The sequence below is a fragment of the Drosophila grimshawi genome, unplaced genomic scaffold, assembly GCF_018153295.1.
Source record: "Drosophila grimshawi isolate 15287-2541.00 unplaced genomic scaffold, ASM1815329v1 contig_311, whole genome shotgun sequence".
NCBI lineage: Eukaryota > Metazoa > Arthropoda > Insecta > Diptera > Drosophilidae > Drosophila > Drosophila grimshawi.
In genome coordinates this window covers 20425233-20447871 of record NW_025063098.1, presented here as the reverse complement: position 1 = coordinate 20447871, position 22639 = coordinate 20425233, and the positions used below count along the sequence as shown (strand labels likewise).

Here is a 22639-nt window from a genome sequence, read left to right as displayed (position 1 = left end):
AACAATTGTGGTATTAAGCATTTTGGTGAGTCAAGGATTGCATGAAACAAATATTTAATGATATCGGATTCATCACTCATTCAGTTGGATTATTCTGCTCACACAAACAACATTTCAAAGCTTAATCGATAGATTTTTCTAGCCTAACTTTGCTTGTTGGCGTTCCACTGGGAGCCGACCTACTACGTACTGAATAGCTATGCGTATATTCCATTCACTATTTAATTTACAGTTAAAGGAAGCTCGTCCATTTAAGTATAGTTATGCATATATATAAATATATATATATATATATATATATACATATATTTATTTTTTTTTTCTTTTCTAAAAACAGACTCCAGCTAATTTTGTCCAGACTGGTTGAGTAAGCCATTTATTCTTTACAGACCTGTTGTTGTTCTTGTTCTTGTTATTAGAGCTGTTTCCGGTTATGACTCTCGGTCTCTGGGGTTAGTTCATCGCCCTCTGGGTTTGTATTGTCTTTTATGCTAGGAGTACTCAATGGCACTGCTACTCCATTGTAGGCATGTGGCTAGGGCCTCGTTGGTGCCGACATATGAGCGGCATCTGGACCGGAGACAGTCGGCGGCTCTGCCTGAGAGCCTGTCGCACTCTGCCTGGCATAACTATGGACGTTCGGGGAGGTCACGCTGATGGCTGTGGTGTAAACGTGTGGCTCACAGTCCCCCATGCTTGGTCATCCATAATAAAACTGTGAGCTTACGGGTAAACCAGTTGAGAGAGTACGCGGAGCCGTGCCATCATACGAGAGCTGTGAATGAAGCATTGCCGTCGTATTCGGCTTTGTGCGGCGCAACGTTGATGTGCCCGGGGCTGGAACATGACTTAGCGTTGTCATGGCCAGCGGCGATGTGGTCGGCGTCTGTTGGGTCTGCGGATGTGCCGGAGATCCGCTGGCTAAAGAGGAAGGCGGCGTCGGTGAGTTGCTAGGCCGCTGGAGTACGCCCATCCCATCGGCGTTTAAAATGTAGCCACCGCGAATGGTGGGCGCCGTTGTGTATTGAGTGAGGGACGTAAGCGGAACCATAGTGTCTGCAAAGCAAAGCAAAGCAAGCGAAACAGTTGACGAAACTCGCTTCACAATTCGAATGAACCGGCTCGGAATTGCGGCTGAAAGAGATACTTACTTATGCCACTGCTGCCGGGCAAAACTCCACCAGGACCGTTTGCACCAATAACAATCGCTGGTGCCAGAATGCTCGTCATGGGGGCCTGCCCAGAAGTTGCATTGCCGGCACTGCTCGTCGCCACATAACTGCTCGGGCTGATGCCAATTAGATCCGGAGACTGACGTGCACCCATCAGCAAGGGATTTGTGATTAGGCCGGGTGTCGCACATGATCCGCCAACTGTAGCCAACTGACTGGGCGCTAGACCAGCGTATAAGCTGCCGGCTGGCGCGTAGGTTATGTAGTTCTGCAGTGGCAGATGATAGATGGAATTGACTGATGAATAGAGATGAGCAGGGCTACCCACCTCGTTCTTGGATACACTCGGCACTGGTATGGAAGTGGTAAGATCAATGTCAGCGTCTATTTCCGAAATGGTGTCGTTGAATCCGCTTGGAATGGTTGTCTCGTCGGCCAATACACCGTTCCCGCCGCCCTTGGTCGAAGAGTTGGAATGCGTATCACTGGCCATCCGGCGCTTCTGAAGCACTAGTCGCGTGGCCACAATAACAATGGAGAACAGCACCCCAACCGATCCAACAATTAACAAATACAAATAGAGGCGCTGCTGGTCGTCTGTGGAGCACAATTTGGGAATGGCATGGAGTTGGAAAATGTGTTTTCATAAAAAAAAATTGTACTTGAGCCTAGGATTTGCCTAATAAGGGCACCATAAGCCCGGTCGTGTCTTATTTCGAATTGAATTTAAGTCGAATTTAAAGCTGTTTGTTTGCAAACAGGATTTGACATTCGTAAAAAGTCTGCGACTTCCATTGTGACAATGAGTCCTTTAGGGATTATGCCAACGATTCGAGGGTGTTTCACATAAGGCCCCCGGTTGCCAAAATTCCGGGAAACGTGACACTGGCAGTGGACTGGCGCTGACTTATTTTGTATACCCTTGCAGAGGGCAAAGTTTTTTGGTCGTTAACTTTGTAAGCTAAACAATTGGACGAAAGCTGAGTTCGTGTACCAAACAACTTTTTTGTTTACCGACCTACTAATACCCAAATCAATAGTTTCATGTTGCTTCCCACATTTTGGGAAAAAATCATCAACATCAGACCACTATATCTTATAGCTCCCATTGGTGCAATCGGTCAGCAAGGGTATGAAATTCGGCTTGCCTATGAAAGCCATCTTGTCTTGTTTCTATTACTGTAAATGTAACCTAACGTTTAGGTCATGTCAAATTGGACTTACCCTCTAGACTTAAGTCAGCGCTATGTGTCATCACCGGATTGACGCCGCTACCATCCGCATCTGTGTCCAGTGAGCTGTTTGCCGCGGGGCGAATGCCATCTGGATTTGCGTTGGCTGCGAGTCCGGTGCCGCTGGTTCCATTGCCTTGCGCTGTTTTAGTTGTATTACTGTACAATTTGGGTATGGCCTCTGACTCCTTGTAGATGAGATCATCGTCATACAGGTCGTTGATGTCGCCCTCAAAGTCCTCCGTCTCGTCAGCCTCCACATCTGACTCATTGCTCTCCTTTAGCACTTGCTTCGGCACTATGGAACAAAGACATAGAGCACCCAAACGAGCAACATAAATCATGTGGCCAAGTCACCGGTAACGGAGGGTCGGACGCCAAGCACCAGACATCAATCTTGCGCTCTGACGCGCGATACCATGCGATGCGATGCGATGGGATGCAAAGCGCCAACAAAGGCGAGCCCTAAATCATTCTGAGTGGCAGGACCAAACGCCCCTCGACTTTTCCCACGTCCTACTTACCGCATGTGTAAACAACTTTCAAATACATTCGCGAGTTTGGTTGGCATGGCGTGCCAAAGGTATTCGCATCGGCAGCCAAGTTGCAGCGCCTTCGTCCATGGCAAATTTGCATCACCGTCTCCGTTGCGAACGAGGCTAGACATGCTGTTAAGGGGAAGTTATAGAACAGAGGTTAATCATCGGCTTAATTGATGCACCCCACATAAAAAATCAAAACTTACTCTCTTCGCGGACACCCTGCGGCTGCGGACACTGAATGCTTTCATATTCGGTGCGTCCAAAGCTGGCACTGTAAAGGGCTATCCGCGAATACGGATTGCATTCCAGCTGTGCGACATCATTATGACAGGCAACCTTGCTCCGGAACTCATCTACAACAACCGAGACGCAAAAGGTAACATTATCTCTAGATGCTTTGTGTATGATTCTTGCTTCGCATATACTTTGATTATCCTTATCTCACAATAGAAACACGCGAATTTTGCTACATCTTTGTTCTCCACAAATTAATGATCATGATAATCAACGATTGAAAGCTATGTAATTGAAGGGCTTCAGTTGTTCGTTTAGTTCATTGTGTGCGCATCATTAGGGTTACTTGAGATTCAACAACAAATATTCCAAATATTCCGTCGGAAATGACGCAGCACATGCACTGCAGTTGTGAAGCCCTCGATGGCCCCGATGGCTGTTTGGGGCTATGCGCCGCACGCTGCGCGTAAACTTAATTTTCCATCGTCGATGGTGTTTTTTGTTTCCAAGTTATACATGCACGTGCAAAATGCTATTGGACTGGCAATGGGCTGTAGGGCGCAGTTGCCGTTGGCATTGCTACGCCAGTTCGAATTCGATACGCTTGCCTGCCTCCTGCCTGCTGGGATATACCCGGCCCTCAACTGCTGTTTAGTGCTAACGGACTAGTCGATACTCGCCCGAGAGCCGTTGCTTTCTTTCCACCTGAGTGCATTTTTGGAACACACAACAGCCACGCTAAACTTGTTGTCTGGATGCCTGTGTGGCTGGGTGGGTCTGTAAGCGTCTGTGCCAACCATACTTGTTTCGCAAAATATTGTCGTTGTATGCTGCAGAACGTGCGACTAGTCGAGGACCTTTCGCTACACCCTGACAATTCCCCGTCCCACCCACACTCCATCCTACACCACCCTGTCGAAAAACCTAAAAGTCTGGATAAAGCCAACTCTCGTCCAACTCGTTCGGCTGGACGCTTGTGTGTCGATTCCGGCAGTTGAGATTGTTCAGCTCAGTTTGCGCAACCGTTGTGCTTGTATACAGAATTTGTTGGCTGGTTTACGTGTACTTTTGCACGCCCAATAAATTCAACCAAATTAAACAAAATTTGCGCTGCAACTGTGCTACTTACATGGACGACATTTGTAGGCGACCTCGACAATTTTTCGGCGCTTGGGACAGGGGTCGTTGCTGATTGCATTGGAGCTGGCCGTGCTGCTGTGATAGCTGCTGGTGCCGGATGCATCGCCCACACCGCTGGCGCCCAATCCGTAAAACTGCGGGGAGCCGTGAAACTTGCAGTGCTTCTTCTTCTGGCAGGCCTCCACAACAGTCTGCAGCAGTGAGTACTGTAAGCGGGGAGAAGAGAACAAAGGTAAGAGAACGAAGAAGAAGAAGAACGAAAAATCAGTTACAGTTTAGTTTTCCAATTTCTTTTTTCTTTTACTTGGTACTCTGTCGTATTAGTGTACAAACAGAAGAAGCTGAAAAGTGAACGAGTTCAGGAACTGAGCGGAAATTGTAAACTTTTCAAATTGAAATAAAATATTTGCATTAAAAATGTAATTGAGGTGTTCCGAGTTGTGTTTGAGCTTCTTTTCAATATTTATTTGTGCTTCAGTTGATGATTTGATCAAACTTTGTCAAGTAAAATATGTCATATAAGGTTAATAAGCAACAACTAACCAGCTGGATACTCACTAGTACTATAAACATCTATCGCCGTGGATTGATTGAATGAAATCACGAAATTGCACAATGTCAACGCTTATTTTTTCTTTGTTTGTTTCAGAGAACTCGTGACAATAACATATTTTGTTGCTTGCGCGATATTCAACGGTCCAATGAATATTGACAGATGGCCATTGGTTTAAAAGTGTGTAAGTATCCACTTCGATACACACTGTTAGGTACTCACCTAGGTTAGTACTCACTCGTAGATATTCACTGCGGTTTCACGTACAAGTTTATATATTGCTTTTGTAAACCTTTTTAAATAACTTGTCTACGCTTTTTCCCAGCATCATTCTTAATTGAAATAAACCTAGACTAACGCATGGCAGTCATACACTTTGTATTCATTTGTTATACAACATGTTGTAGTTCATCAAATGGTTGGCATCTATTCAATCAAGAGCCATATTGTTGCTAACGATCTGCATTTTGCAGAGAATTAAATTAGGATTTCTGCTTTGTTTACCGTTCTATTTAGTGCTGCAGACAGCAGGCAGACACGTCCAGTTCCGGCCCAACACAAAAAGACCGCGGATATCACACGACTGTTGTTGTCTCGTAATTTGCAGCGCGAGTATTAACTGTTTATTTTCAAGTTATTTTTCACTATCTTGCGTTGACAGCACTGGTCGTTGGGGACAGCCCGACGGACTGACGAACAGACGAACAGATGAACAGACAGAGCACAGGCTTAGTAAAAGCAGGTTGAGATTTGCTTGGCACTGTCAGCCGTTGGACGAGTCGTCACAAAATTTAATAACAACGACAGCGACAGTGACAACAGCAACACCCTGCAGGGCATCAAAGCAATGGAGAGGGAAAAAGAAGCTTTCACAACGAACAACGAACAACGGACAACAACAAAAATGAAACAAAAAAGAAACAAAAAATCGAGTGATGAACAACGAAAACAGCCCGTTGAACAATGGCGGAAATGAAAGAAAAAAAAACTATGCGAGAAATTATATGCTGCGGTAGCCATTTTAAGCGCCATGTTGGCGCTGTTCATCTGAAACTTTTGGGATCGCTGCCCGGCCTAATGATACCCCATGGGACGTGAAGGCATCTTGGCCAACACAGCGGGTAGGCCGACATGCCAGACAACGCATTGACTTTGACACAAAGGCAACATTTGGCCTTCGTCAATGTTATTTGCGCTACGCATGCTGTTCATTTGGGTCCTATACTTATGTATGTATGTATCTGTGTATGTATGTATATATCTGTGTATGTATGTATGTATGTATGTATGTATGAATTGTATGTAATAGCTCCTACTGTCAATTTTAACGAACATTAAGACCGAAACGAATTCAGCTGTCCCGTATTGTTTTCTACGTTTCTTGAATTTGCAGCAAATTTAAATTCATTTTCATTTGCTGTCAACGACTTTGGGTTCAAAGGATGCGTTCAGATGTCGGAAAAGGCAACTGAAATGTTTAATGAATTGGAAGCGTTATTCTGGAATGTCTTCTGAACGCATTTCCCTTATCCTTTTGAAGGCAACTGGAATTTTAAACGACATTTAGGCAACTGCAAAATGTGAGCTTAAGCACACCCAAAGGAATTCTGACATGTTGCAATTACTCAGTTTCTACAAAGTGACATAATTCGAATAAATTTGCAGTAATACAATCTTCGTTTCAGTAGTGCTACGATAGTATTTATTGCTTACAGTGGAAGCACAAAAATCTAAACATTTTTGCATTTATCTCTTTTCGTATTATTTTAGGTTTGGGTTGCTTCAACATTCCTTAGCATCTTGCAGTTTTCTTTGCGACAGCCATCCAAAATTGGATTACCTCTCAGTTTGCTTTATTTTTTAGTTACCTTGAACCATTTTTTTGTTTGTTTTCTTTTTTGTAATTTTTAATGCACCTCGTTCAGCGCTTTGTAAAACTCACAGTAAACGCTGCTGACTTACCTGCAGAGCATTTGGCCACATGCAACTTTCGGAAGAGTTTTCGCCCTTCTGAGCATCGTCTGCTGAAGATTCGGTGTTGGTTGCACTTAGATTACTGGTGCTGGTGGGAACTTCCATGGCCATTGCCCCTAATCCGTAGCCACCATTCATATAGCGATTGGCGGGCACCTTTTGCGAAGTGGAGCCAAAGGTAGAACCACGCAGCAAATACTTGGCCTTGCCACGAATCTCAGGTCTAACGGTGCCGGTGATGGGGCATAACTCCTCAATGCTGTAGCCATCTGAACAAGTGAAATAAACATAAAGCACGAAATGGCAGACGTGTTGCGAATAAATAGCCCAAGGATGGCTCTCTCGGGATATAGATAGAGAGAAAGAGCGCACGCGAGGCAGAGAGAGAGAGAGAGAGAGTGATAGTGGGGGGGTGTACGGCACTTACCTTTCGCCACGAACTTATTGTACTGGGCAAATTCAATTGAAATGCTTGTGCCGCGCGGGCATGCAATTACCACCTGATCCGTATCGCAGGCCGCTTTCTGATATGTGCGCAGTGTGGCCGATAAAAGAGCTGTTCACGGCACGTGGCATGGATGCACAGCGATGTTCCATTTATTTAACCATCAAACCATCCGTTGGCATTCAGTAAGACACATACGAAAAACAAACAAGAGGAGGACAAATTGAAATCCATAATTAATTTAATTCTTTCTTTTTTAATCATTTAAAACCATAAATGGCAATACATATGTTTATAATCTGACGATGATAAAAGTAATGAGCTTATTTAATCTACACGCAACCGAATTATCGATATCCTACTAGTGGCCAGATTTAAACGCAAACTAATTAAGAAATTAATTAAAAATGACAGGATGCTGTCGTTCAGTTTTTCTCATTCCCTTTAAAAAGAGAACTCAACTCTGTGGCTGCATGGGGCGATTAAAGTGGAGGCCGTGTTGCGAACACCAAGCCAGCCACTCATCCACCTGAGCAATCAAGAGGCAACGTTGGTGAAACATTGAAGGTTCTGCGCTGTTCCAAAATGAAGCAACTCACTCAATGAAGTTGTGGCAACGGCACTCTGCAAAATGCCGTCAAGTAGCTCAGTCGCAGTTAGGCTTAAGTTTGGGTGTGGCAAGGTGGAAGTGTCTGAGGGGAACGGTAGAGATGCGCTTCCGCACTTCGAACAAGGCGCGAAGTGCACATTTTTAGCGCGCCAGTGCTCGAGCTCCCTTGGGTGCTCTTCTCTGCGAGCAAAAGTATACGAAATTCTTGGAAAATATTTTGGTTTTCCTCTTTTGTACTTTAGTACTTTAGACCACAGCTCCTACTCGAGGGTATGCTGCTGTAAAGTACGCTATCTAAAAGCAAAGTATGCAGATGGTTAAATATTTGTATATATATAGATATATATATATAATTTTCATTGATTCGTATGATTAATTAGATGCTGTAATAAAACCATTTCCAGCAATATCACATAAACTAACCAAAACTAAAAAAATGGAAAAACCCATCTATCAGTTGAGCAACTTCAACAGCGAAACAGTTGCGGATGCGGATGTACATATATATATGTATATGCTTTATATATATATATATCTATACAGTATAATACATGGCTGAAATTGGGGCATGGAATATAATTTAGCCGTTACCGCTTATTTCTCGGTCGGCATTTTATCTCTAATGAGTTTGGGGAGCTGCGCGTGCGAATTGGTTTTGTTTTTGATGACTGCCCATGGCAGGGGCGTGTCAGCCAGCGTCGTCGATGTGGATGTGGGTGTGAATGTGAGTGGATGAAAAAGACACTGAGATTGAGGATATTGCAGCCCAGTGCTGGCTGACTGGCGACGGGCGACTGATTTATATTGCAAGCCATAAATTATATTTAAATGGTGCGATTTCGCTACTGGCAACACACACAACGCTGGCCGTAATTATTTCCACAAATACATATTCTATATACTATATACATATATATATGTAAATACTATAATCATGGGAGAAACCGTTGCCTAGGCCATGGCCAAACAGTTAAAGGGCCAAATGGCAGGGTGACGCCCACTGACAATAAATTTCAAGTCGCGCATATCGGTCCGGCCCATCACTCGGATGCAAGTGGACCACAAGGACAGGCCAAATTAGTGCTTCAACCTAGTGTCCGAGTAGATTAATAGAGGAAAACAATTCATTGGTTCTCTGCCCTGACATATTATTAATATGTACAGATACATTTAATATTCAATTCATAAAGATCTACATTATTATTATTATTATTATTATTATTACACATGGTAATCTGTTTCCTGAACAAATTCTGTTTTTTTGTAGGACTGAATGCTTGTACCTCTTCCGAGCTTACGACATGTTTCCCTAATATACACAATTTTCTCCTAAGGCTAAGGCAACACAATCGGACAATCGGATATGTCAAAATCAGCATATTCCGCTACTAACTTCTTAGTCTACAGTCCTGTCCTGTCGAGAGACCGGCGAGTATTTTAAGTCTGCTCTTACAGAAAGCTTATTAAATTTCTACATTTCTATGTTATTCGCATATGCGTTCTTGATTTTGCTGTATACTTGAAGCACTCGCCCCGATGTTCATATCTCTGTTATTGTACACTTGCGACAGCTGGCGGTACATGAAATTAATTGTTATGACTTTGCAACCGGGTTGCTGGTCTAGGGGAAACTTTCGAATGGTTCCGTTGGTCCTTGACTGAATGTGCTAACCGTTGCCGGTCGGAAGCGAAAGTCTCTGAAGTTTTTATTGGTGCCATTTGACTTTGGCAATCGAATCACTTTGCCATGGAGTGAATCCAAATAAAAGTTCGCTTTGCGCCCGGCTATAAAATTCGGAATCGCCTGCCCTGCCCTCAACTCCAAACCAAAGAATCCCCCAATCCATATACAGCAGACTCCAAAAAGTTTACCTTTTAAAGTGAAAGTGTTTTTTCAGCGGGTTGCTTAAATTGAAAACACAATAAAAAAAAATAAAAAAATAACAAAAGTCCCTTTGACCTTGCGGTTTGCCCCCAAAACAGACAAAAGTATATAGGTAGGTGATATATATGTACTTATATAGTATACTTATACATATATACTCGTGTCTCCACTGACTGGCCACTAGTTGGATGATGGCGCACTTTTGAGGCGCTTGCATGAAACTTTTCATTTGATTTGGAATTGAAAGCGTTCCAGACAGTTGCCGGTGGCAGGCTCTCTCTCACTCTTAAAGACCGCCCGTTTACGAGCCTTCCGGGTGACAGGAGCTGTCGGGAAGGGTGTCAGGACAGCAAACTGCCGAGCATGAAATTTGTTTTGAACGTTACTTTCTCAACTTGTGAGGTCCAAGTGTGTGTGTGTGTGTGTGTGTGTGTGTGTGTGTGTGTGTGGGTGTGCGTTTTCGACATGTGCACCGCATCGCTTTACATACTTTTGAATAATTTAAATATATATGGGCTACGTTCTCACTCCACAACGTAATGATACAGTGCTGGCATCTGAGCGCTTGCTTCAAAGCAGATAACAATTGAATATTTATATCTACACATACTATATATGTATGTGTGTATGGGATTATGTCAGCGCATTGAATGAAATCTATTATAAAATGCCTTTCAAAGCAGATGCTGGTACCCTTGCGAAATGTATTTTTGTGGCCAATAAAATTGAAAACCTGTGTGGTTTGTATTTGTTGAAAATCTTAACTTCGGGGGTCTTTCAATTATCTAGGTCACCTTTCCCAATCTCTCTCTCTCTCTCTCCTGCTCTCTAATCGATTATTGAAATGGCAAGCTAAGCTAACAGTTGTCAAATATTTGATATTTCGGGATTAACAACAGAGTAAGTGTAAGAGAAAAATACAAAAACAAAGCCGATTTCTTCTTCAGTAAGCACAAACATTTTTTTTATTTTTCATATTATTTTGTTATATTTTTCTCTAAGCATATTGTTGACACTGAGGCTGGCTCGTCCTAAAACCTATACATAGACATAAAAAGGTAGAAAGAAAAAGGTATTTCTCCACTTGAGCCCTGTTATTTTGACAACAGTAAATAAGTATTGATGAACCCTCTTCAGTCGATGAGTAACTGATAATCTCAAATTCAAGCGATTAAAGTGATTCTTTCACCAATCGCAAAGTCAAACTAGTTGAGTGGAAAATATTTCAGTTATTAATCATCGACGAAGCTTGGGAACAGCTGCGTTTGTCCGCTATATTAAAATCACAATTTATGACATCCCAAGCAGGATTGGAGTTCGCTTCTGTTTTTCGAATGCAGCGCAAGCGTGTGATGTGGATTCAAGAAAATTGTCAGAGTTTTGATATACGGATGCATTCAGATATGAATTTATTCCATCGCATGTATTGCGTAATGGGCAATATTTCTCTGTGTTCATACATCGACAATTTGTTTTAGTTTTTCGGCTCACCGAATCTCAGTGGAGCTCCGCAGGCCTTGGCATCAACTGTCTTCTCTTAGCCCCGATTTAGTTGTTACTACTATTTGCTGGCTGTGCTGCCCGCCCGCATCCGCATCAAGGGAGACTTGCCAGCCGTCCCCTGGATATACACTGTCAACAGCCAAGACGAAGCTTTGGGACAGCCAATTCTCGATTGAATGCCCAGCTCTGCCAACGGGATTCAATGTGGAGCAACAACAAGGCAAGCAACTGTCATCGGGAGTTTGCCGAGTCAATGGCGCAGAAGAAATTGATTTGTTTTGATTTATTCTCATGTATTTGCCCGGGGCAGGGGTGTGGTCTCCCTACATAGCACCGACTCTCTGAGCTAAGAGTCGCCTCGCCTTTACCCTTATCCGTCCGGGTTTCGCACTTGCCGCTTTGATGTTGCGGCTGTCCTGTTTGCCTCTTTCCGATTCTCATGCAAAAATTTTGTTAGTTTCTTTTTGTTAGTCTGGTTTTTGGGCTGCCCATTCCACTGGTAGATTCCATATTTTATTGTCCCATTTGACTTGCTTAATAAATGGGAATTTGCCACTGTTGATACTGTTGTTGAACGAAGCTCGGAGCCAAATTGGCGTTCCGACATTTTTGCCCTGCAAACCCAAACTAATAAAACATGATATGTATCTGTTGTGCCCAGCACCCACTCAATTCTGTATCCTGTACAAATAAATCTAATTAAATGAAATTTAATATTTGGCATCTGTGTTTGGCCGAGCCAAATAGTATCGATTATGCCATAAAATAATAATACTAAGTCGTAGTCATCATAAGAAAATTAAATTAAGACCACAATTGAACAGCATCAGTTTATACTTTTTTATAGTTTTTAGTTTTTTTTATTCTTTCTCTCTATACAATTGGACTGCTGCGCTGAAAGGAGTGCTTGTAACTTTGGGTTTCCGTGGAAATGAGTCATTGTTAAGGTGCAGCGTAAAAAATAATAAAGAATAAAAATGTGAATTGTAAAATTTAGTCATAATATTTTCAGTTGTTGCCGGCAGTTGCTTTGTTTCCAGCTCGGGTTTTGTAGTGGACTCCGGTCTAATCCAGAGGAAACAAAAGTTTTATGACATTTTACGAGCTTTTTTAATACTTTGTGAAAACTTTGCACATTTCCATCCGTCCGCAGTTTATCCGTCTTTAAGCACAACAGCAGCACGGCGCAAACAAAAACAAACTTTATGAACATGTTTGTCATATAAGGATGGCTGGGCGACTGACAGACTCGCCGGGCATTCGGCTGCGGTCGGTAGACATGGAATCAGGAGAGGAAGAGTGGGTCACATATGCATATTTGTATACTGTATGTATAGATGTATACCTGCATACATTTATACTTTTAGCTTTTCTGTCACATCCGCCAAACCAAAAATTTACCGTCGTACAACAGATTCCACTCATGACATAAGGGAAAAGGGGACTTGTGGCGTATGCGCGTGTGTGTGTGTGTGTGTCTGTGTGGTACAAACTCAACATTTGGACGCACTGCGTCTCGTTGTTAAAAGTTTTTTTTGTTCATCACTTCACCGACAAGTGATGAAATGTCGAAGTCGTTCCGAAAAAAAAATCTCGAGACAAACATTACTTTGCGTAATTGAGAGTATTAAATTTATGAGCTCGCGCAGAGAGTTTGCTTTAACTGATGGGCTATGAAATATATTTGCTCATACGACGGAAATGTATGCGCATTAGATAAGACCGGGCGCCGGAAAAGAATTACCTACAGAATTCGTAAATCTCTGGCCTTAAATATGCGAGACAGTTGAAATCTTGTGGATATGCTGATAAACTCGTATAAAAGTATCTTGAGAATTTACATTTAGTTGTCATGTACTTATGCCGGCGTATGTAAATGAATAGATTTAAGGACCACGGGGAGATGACAGTTATATTTGTGGCATAAGCATAAGCAAACGGCTAAGCCAGCGGGAGAGCAGTAAATGGGACCGGAAATTGCCACATGTCATCCATATCCTTGGGTTGTTAGGCATTTTGTGAAATTTTACTAGCGTACTAAATGGAATTTTATGCCGCTCTATTTAATCATTTCGCTCACGTTATTCTCATCCAATTTGCTCGTCTGCATGTATAAGTAATGGATGCTATAACATTGGCATAAGGATGCTTAATTAACATATGATTGCGGTTTATCTGCGTTGCCATTAACAAGATATTTGCTTACCCAAAGGATCAATGCGAAATATTATTTCGCCCTCGGCGCTGGCCGCACTCAGTGCGCACAGAAAGGACAACATTAAACACTTTGTCCTCGTTTTATCCATTATCCTGTGAGTTGAGCAAATGCTCCAAATGCTGCCGCCGGCTGGCCTAGCTTTGGTTACTGTGCGACGTGCTTTAACCAGCATCGGCTTGCGGCATTACAGACACTTTTGGCACTCTGCCGGCTCGGCCAAGCAGCAACCACAAGCGCACCACCAGCACCACTGACGGAATCCTGAACAGTTGCAATCTCGCATGGAATTTTCTTTTTGGGGTTTTATAAACGCCAATGCGATCGACAGTTGCATAAATTTTATAATATTGATTTTCGTATTTTTGTTTTCGTTTTCGCTTTCGTACTTTTTCCGACCGGATGCCAGTTTGTTTCAATTTGACTCGCCGCGAGCGTTTTCCTGGTTGTTCTTGGCTCTCGACTATTTTGTTTTATTTTTATTTATTTTTTGTTTTTTTTGTTATTTTGTTATTTTGTCTGGTTTGTTAGCAGTCGATTGTCACATTTGTTGCTTGCGTCGCAGGAAGTGCACGAATTTCACAATTTTCTGTTACGGCGCAGGAAAAAAAGAAACGCAATACAATTCCGCATTTATTATCAATCTGGATTGGAATGCGAGTTCGCCCAAAATGTCGTTCAATAATGCACACAGACGCGCAGTGAAAACCAGCAACCAATTCACCGACGCCGACGCCGATGCCGATGCCGATGCCGATTGCACTGCAGGTAATCAAATTGTATTGCCATCGTCATGGGAAGTGAACAACGCCACCACCATCCCATCCACCCTCCTTTCACGCACAATTGCTGCCGGCAATCATAGCCGGCACCATGCATGACGATCCTGTAAACGAATTAAATTGGGGCAGTTGGCAATTCAATTGACAATAACAGGACAAACTCCCCAACGTGGCCACACAGTTTGTTTGACCACGCCCAATAATTCCCATTAAAATGCATTTGTACTGAATGCACAAATTATCGCTGCGGCTGTGTAAGTGTAAGTGCCCCTCCACACACACACACACACACATTAGCACACACAAACACATACATGTACATGTGCATATGGATATGCAATTGGGTGCAACAGCAGGAGACAAACGGAATTCACAGTTGCCTAGCGCGATAAGCGTGTCTTTTGTTTTTTGTCATTGCCATTTATATTTCATGTGATTTCTTTTGGAATTCACAGTGCACAAAAGCAAAATTGATTGGCCCCAATTTAGCGCTGTTGTTTTGTATGTTGCATATCGGAACAATGTGTTGTCATTGCATGATGACATGAAAGGAGCAAAAGAATATTTGGTAACACGCCAAATAACAATCCGATTGCTGGACACATGTCCAACTAACACATTATTTGAACAAACACGTGCCCTGGTTGCTGGTGGGTGGTGGGTGGTGGAGCGGGCATCCATCATTGACGGCACATCTGCATGCCTCCAGCAATTAATTGTAATTCCGTTGGCAGCAAAAACTTTTAATTAAAATGCTATTTGACTGGCAAAGTGAAGTTGCCGCCGCGCTGACTTAGATGAGAATCAAAGTTGCAAACAAACACATTTGTAGATTTCTCTCTGTGTGTGTGTGTGTGGGATTGAGCACACATCATGTTCGTCAACATGCTTGCTGACATTCGAAATTTGCAAGTATTTCAGTTGATTTCAGTTGATTTCAATTGCGCATAGTTGCCAACGAAATGTTTAATAAGAGTCTCATTTGTGTCAAGTGCCAAGCCTTATCCAATCCCCCCCTCCCCCCTCCTCACATGGCACAGAGCAATAGAGTTAATTGATTTGCAAACATACTGAAATATGGCAGGCGACTCGTTAATCAAGACTGCTGCTCGAAGCAATATTGAAGGATTCGCGCATCTATCTACGAGATACAAACGGTAAACTTCATCAATTCTGAAGTGTTTCAAATGACAACAAACATGTGTGTACTATGCAAATCGACATGTGTGTGTGTGTGTGTGTGTGTGTGTTTGTGTGTATGACATTCATGCTCATTAGTGAGTGACATTTAGTTGACGGAATGACATCTTGCCCAAGGACTCATCTGGAATCAGTGTGTCAGCCTTCGCCTCGGCTGCGTCTTCACATTGGCCAACTGACAAAGTTGATGGCAGGTTTATTGGATTAGCATGCGCACAACTCGTAAGAAATCTTTGAATGTATGTATGTGTATATGTATGTGTGTGGGTGTGTGTGTTTCTTTTTTTGGGCATTTGTTATATTCTCTTATTCAATTATTATATTTGGACAGCGCTCTGACAGGAGGAGAGAGCAGAGCGCAAAGGGGAGGTGAGGGTAACTAGAAAAACTTGAGCACTGCCAGAGCACTCGACATTTGATTAATGATGCGAGCCATGCCAAGCAAAGTTTTTCTGCTCCACTTCAAAAGTTTCTGTGCGTGTTACGGAGTCTGTGTGTGCGTATGTGTGTGTGCGTGTGTGTGTGTTTGTGTGTGTGTTTGGCGGGGTGGCTGCTGAGATAAACTGCACACACGCATATACACATGTGCGTGTGTGTGTATCTGCATATGTATGTTTAAATTGTTCATATTTCATTTAGCACAATGGCAAATGAGCACAAAGTGGCCCCGTTGTCCATGCTCTGTGAGGTCAGAGGAATGGCTTTATTTCAGCTAAGGCTGGCGACAAAATTGAAATGAAGCGACACAAACGACGCAAAAAATAAGCGAAGCGGCAAACCGCCACGCACACACACACGCCCACACACACCCACAAACGCCCACACACACACAAAGAGGGAGGGGCATGTGTGCCACGCGAGTGGGAGTCGAGCGTAGGTGCTCGAAAGGCCGGCTTAACGTTTGCTCGGCTAATCGCAGCACCTGACAGTTTCTTGTTAATTTCGCATATTTGCGGAACAGTTTTCCAGCTTCACGTTGCCCGTTGGGTTGTTGGCTGGTTGCTGGCTGGTTGCTGGTGCTGCTGGCTGCTTGTGTGCATTTTGAGTGCTTCACTTCGTTGAGTTTTAAACATTCCTTTTGGCTGTTGCAGCTATTTTGTTTTTTTTATATTTTTATTTTTTATTTTTATTATTTTTTTAATGCTCATTTAAATTTTTGCCGTTGGCCGCAAAAATGCGAAACACTCGCGCACTCAAAGGAATAGCTTCCCATATTTGAATCACACCACGTTCAGAGCACGTGCAACTTTTTTGGCTGTGCATGCCCCACGCCCCCACCTACCACGCTTGCCGCTGTGGCGGCCGCGCTACGTAACCAAAAACGTAATTTAGGCAAAAACTACGGAATGTGGCAGCTGTGGACCAGTTACCGTTTTGCAGTCAGGCGGCACGCGCGTCACACGTCCGATGCGTTTGAGTGTCGACGAAGAACTAACTGGGCTTCATTCATCCATCGTTCAGCCGAGCGAAACCGAGCGAAACAAAGCTTCGTTTAACGGCTGTCACGAGCCGAGGGGAAATACTCTCTTCGAGTTAGGTCGGGATAACGAGTAGACCAGCAGAGACAGAGAGACGATGATGTTGACGATGGCGATGGCGATGACGATGACGATAGGTAGCTCTGTGTGAGGCTGTCGAACTGTGGAACTGGGTCACTGTGCTCAACCAACACCTCCCCCCCTTCCACCCAGCATCTCCTAACAGAGCCGTGTGCCTGTGCCAAGTGATGCCGCCGCCAAGAGTTTCTGGTCTGCAAGCCGCATTTAATCGAATGTACCGTTTACAGTCAACTTAACACATTGATTTAGCCTATCGTAGATAATTTAGTGGCCAACTGCCAGGGCCTATCTGTGTGCTTGTGTGTGTGTGTGTGTGTGTGTGTGTGTGTGTGTGTGTGTGTGTGTGTGTATCTATGTGTGTGTGTGCGTGAATTGGAGTAAGCGACGCTTGTGATGTGTGCGTGCGCCTGGGTGATTAGATTGACTTCATAATTCGCTTGCGTATCGCTTTTATCATTTACACCATCACTCATACATATACACATACACAATATATATATATGTTTGTGTGCGTGCATGTAGATAAGTAGGCTGTAAATATACCTTTGATTGGACAAGGACAAGGACACGGACACGTGAAGGCGATACGCCAGACGCCAGACGCCAGACGCAAGACGCAAGACGACTTGTTGCTGCTACTTTCGTGTAAGGCTCAAAGTGCCGTTGCCAATGGCTAAAAGCACACACACACACACACACACACACACACACATACACATGCTCACAGTCAACTTAACGTGTGCCAAGTGAATATTATATTTCCATTAAACACAAAAATAATATGTTACGCATTGATTGAGGCAGCTGCAATGTCTCAAAATCGACATATCTTTATTTGAAACTTGAGTGGAAAATAAGGATATTTGGCTTTGAGTTCAGCTTTATGAAACTTTGTTGACAGATTATGCTGCCGAGCAAAGCAATAAGCTTAACTAGCTGAGTCGACTTTGAATGAATTGCATGCAATAACACAAATAACAATGAAGCATTAAATTAATCCTAATAAGTTTTATTGTATTGAAGTTTGTATTTAAATTGTATAAAAAGGTAAACGCTTTGAGAAAAATAAATACTATAAATATAATACTAGAAGCACACAAAAACACATCTATATGTATTGACTTGCTTATATAAATAGCTTAATCTTCCATTCAAAGGTATTAACAAACTTTACAAGTGCTTAAATCGTCGCAAGAGAGCAATTAAGAAGTCCAATTTATACAATGCATTTAATAACAAATATTTGCATTGCATTGCGACACGCATATTTTATTTTATTTACACAGAAAGTATCTTTCACTCAACACACTGAGTCAATGACATCTTTGCTGTTTATTTGTCTGTGGACGTGTTGGACCATGATGATTATTTAATCTTTAAGGCACAGCAAAAGAGAAAATATGAGCTTAACAAATCAATCAAAAACTGGCAAATAATTTGATTGTGTTATTATGTAAGTAATTTTATTGAGTGTCAATAACCAATCAAACACCTGACTAATATAATGGGCCAACAACAGTTGGTCTCGTATCAGCAATACGCACACATTTGCATCGACCTGCGGTTGAACATATTTGATTTATTGTGAATAGTTCAAACATTGTATTTAGTATGCAAAAATTTAAATTTTATAATATCTAATATTTGCTATCTATACATTTTAGTCAGTCTCCATAATCAATGTGATTGCATTCACATAAATTTTACAAACAACACAAAAACAAGCAAGAGTGCTGTAGTCGAGTGAGCTCGCTTACGATATACCCCGAACCCAGCTTTTAAATAATGCATACAATACGAGTGTGTATATATATATATACATACATACATAAATAAATATATACATGGAATCGTAGTTAATGGAGATCTGCAGAATACACACAAAAACATATTGACGCTATGAGAGCAATATGAGAATTTATCGATTATAACTTGGGTTTTTCTTATCCGATCTTGATGAAATTTGGGCAGTTGATCAATAGTATGTATATGCAAATTATGTATTAATTAGAAGAAAATCTAAATGTATTACAATTCCAAATTTGTGGACTCTAGCTCTTATAGTCTCTGAGATTCATATAGACAGACGGACGGACGGACGGACGGACGGACGAACATGACTATATCAACTCGGCTGTTGACCCTGCTCAAGAATATATATACTTTATGGGGTCGGATATGCTTCCGTCTTGCCTGTTACACACCTTTTAAATGGGCTCAGGGTAGAAACATTTATTTAGCCATTGTGATGAAAATCTGGGCTATGTCGGAAAATGCAGAAAGTTCTGGAAAAGTCCTGAAAAATGCCAAACATTTCTACAAACCCAATAAATTTTAGGATTCCAAAATGAACTTCTCAGTTCTGCACAAAGTTTTTTTTTATAAATCCTGAGCCGCATATATATATATATATATATATATATGTATATGTATATATAGAGAGAATTTCTCCTTTTTTGGAGCACACTTGATAAGCTTTTGGTACATGGGTCTTCATTCACTCCTTCGCTAAAAAAAAATAACGAGAAAATACAAAGCTGAATGCAGTTGTTTGGAAAAAAAACAAACTTTTTATATTCAGCTTTGATGGATCACTGACTCCGCAACGTAGGAGCGTGATTTATATATATATATATATATATATATATATATTTTTTTTTTTTGTCAGCTGCTTTTTTGACAGCCATTATTTGTCCCCTGACCCAAATAAAAACCAAACAAAGTAATGAATTTTCAAACCACGTCTACTTTGCCGGGAAAGTGATATAAAAAAAGGACCATAAATTAAGAGAATCAGCGTTAAATAACAAAGCCAATCTTGGCTGGAAATAATTACGTTTTTTGTCAGTTCACTTTATTGTCTTTTTTGAAAATGAGATGAAACATTATGTGGTAAGTCTTCCCATAGATCAGCTCTGATCTGAGAGACTATTAATTTTATTATTTAAATTAGAGAAATTTTCATGAAGCTGCTTTTACAATTTTTTTTATTATTTAAATCAGAGAAATATTATTGAAGCTGTGATTAAAATTTAAGCTCTGCTCGCTGAAGACAGTTTAAATTGAAAAATATCGGAAAAGGATCATAATAAATAAAATATACATAAGAAGAAGACAGAGAGCTCATCTGGGACTAGTAGTTTATATAAGTGTATAGACCAAGATTTGTTGAAATAAAAAGATACAAATAAATTGCCATAAATAAAGTAGTCATTTCTATATTTATATGCTAAGTTATATACAAATAGGTTATACAGACAGGATGAGGGGTAGGTTTAGAAATAGAGCTTTTCTGATACTTTCTAATTTTAGTTTTAGTTAATAGTTTGGGAGACTTGGCGAGTTTGTTGAGTAGGTGAGTGGGTCTTCTTATATGTTGGGGCATCTAGTCTTAACCTGGGTGAGGTGTTGACTGTTGACCCACTCACTTTGAAATGCCACTAGCAGCGTTCTTTCCAAGCCAATTTATGGTCTAAAATATTGTTATTTTCAGCACATGCCTGCATACCTGATCATACCTGGACGAGTTGGATGGCCTCTTCATGGATTAAAATTCTAGTGGCTCAGATAAGTGCAACAGTATTCAGGTGGCAGAGTGACAGGGCGAGACAGAGAGGGAGAGGGAGAGCCATCGGTTAGGCTGCAAGTTGGCAAATGAACTGTTGGCTGTTGGCCCTGACGTTAACCATGCCAGAAATCGCTTAGGAATGCGCGGCGGTTTGCCGCATGAGGAAGAGTTCGCGAACGAGGACACTTCTGCAACTGCCACGCATATTTAAGCTGTCATCTGTCCAGTTCACCAGCACCACCTCCATGAGGACAGATCACAGGTGGACTCCACAAGCCGAGGACCCTTTCCGCCAAGATATATGTGTGTGTGTGTGTGTGTGAATAATGCATAGCCACAGGACTTGACCGTCTGACCATCCCCCCCCCTCCCCACACACTCTCAAATCTGGGTTTGACTTTCATCTGGTTGGCAGGGAGACCTGTGGCTACAGTTACCAAACGCGGATTCAATTATCGAGACGTCAGTTTCATGATTTTAATTAGGGCTACTCGTAGCCGTGTGAAATGCGTCGAAATGTTTGGAAATTCCCAAAACCGTTAGATGTTGAAGAGAATGTTTGCGCATATATATTTCCAGCGAATATCGTGCAGCAGCCGACCTCCTCCCTTTCCCTCTTCCACATCCAACTCCTCCTTGCATCTAAAATATAATATTTTTTCGGCGAAATAAAATCGGAAAAAATTTGGCAAACTTCAGAGATGAGTTTTTAGAAGCCTTAGGAAACTTTTCGAATATTTTATTACAATGCTTAAAACGTGTTTCAGATTACGTTTAGATTAATGTCAGAAAAGATTACAGCTGAATCCTTACCCCTTCCTTACTTTATTCATAATAATAATTATTATTATTATTTTGTTCACCCAAACACAAATAATAAGCAGTAGTACTGCTTGCTTAACCATTCGCTACTGTAAAAATTGATGTTTAACAATTCTTATCATAGAATCCACAAGTAGAATTTATGTGCTAAGAGTGCAGCGAACTGCTTGTCCCAAGCGTAACAGCGCACGTTCAGAGTGGAGCACTTTCGGTTGTGTGTAGCAACTATGAAGATATGGTTGTTGTATTCGAAAACACTAAGTTATACAAACTGATATACAATAATGGGAATAGTATACAGTTTCTGTGTTATACATCAAGTATGCAGCATTTTACAGCACTGGGTACAATGGTTGATGACCCAAATAATATTTGTTATATACATATATCAGTCAATACATTTTTTGGTATACATAGTACAATTAGTATACTGCAGACTTATGCAGAAGAATGTTATGTGCAACCAAGCTGTGATACGTATTTGTTATGCATATGTTTTATACTGTGCTATTTGGCAAACACTATCTCCGACATTTGTATTACAGCAATGATATATGTGATAATGTTATACCTGATTGTTATATATACGTCGTGTTATACAGATAGCTAGCTGCTTAATTGTGCTAACTAGAAAACAATGGTTTCGACAATTGTACTAAAAGCAATATATTTGTTATACAATTTCTAAACTGATGGAATTTGTTAATGCTATAAAATATGCAAGAATTATACCGAAATGTATAGAAACAGCAGCAAGCAATGAATTCTGTTATTTGCATAAGAAATAATTGTGTATAACTAAATTGGGAAACAGACAAATGTCTTATAAACTTGATATAAAGCAGTTTAAAGCAGTTCACACTGTCCCAAATGTAAGGCAAGCAGTGCTGTAACGAACTTAACAGAATTGTAACAGAAACAACGTTAGGCATTCATTTAAATTTAGTTTGTTGCAAGAACAATTGAAGCCTATTCAAATTAGGTATTTAATAAAGTGTTCTTAGCCTCGATTCGTTTTAAGCTCAGTTAATTCCATATATAGTCGTATACATTATTAGTGTGGTGTGTGACTGACATTCACTCGCTTTATTCCCACAACTTGTTGTCTGTCGCCGTTTTTGACAGTGATTTGTTTTATTATTTATATAAATTCACTCGCTTAGCTGTTCCGAAAACAGCTTTTGGGGCAGAAGGCGTTCATAA

At 41.5% G+C, this 22639-nt stretch overlaps 1 protein-coding gene across 2 annotated transcripts in view; it reads right to left on the bottom strand.

Annotated features, from left to right (window-relative positions):
* Positions 1-320: 320 nt before the first annotated feature.
* The window catches only part of LOC6567207, a 30684-nt gene continuing 8365 nt past the window's right edge, over positions 321-22639 (bottom strand). The window contains exons 1-10 of one of the 2 annotated variants that reach the window (XM_032740255.2): positions 13497-13884; positions 7275-7403; positions 6836-7116; positions 4310-4526; positions 3150-3299; positions 2929-3072; positions 2397-2702; positions 1501-1769; positions 1152-1440; positions 321-1056 (exon numbers count right to left, since the gene is read on the bottom strand). In XM_032740255.2, coding sequence (XP_032596146.1) covers positions 701-1056; positions 1152-1440; positions 1501-1769; positions 2397-2702; positions 2929-3072; positions 3150-3299; positions 4310-4526; positions 6836-7116; positions 7275-7403; positions 13497-13680 — 2325 coding nt within the window. In that variant the 5' untranslated portion in view covers positions 13681-13884 and the 3' untranslated portion in view covers positions 321-700. Of the gene's footprint in view, positions 1057-1151; positions 1441-1500; positions 1770-2396; positions 2703-2928; positions 3073-3149; positions 3300-4309; positions 4527-6835; positions 7117-7274; positions 7404-13496; positions 13885-22639 lie in introns of those variants that run through there. The other variant, XM_032740256.2, reaches the window with a different exon arrangement.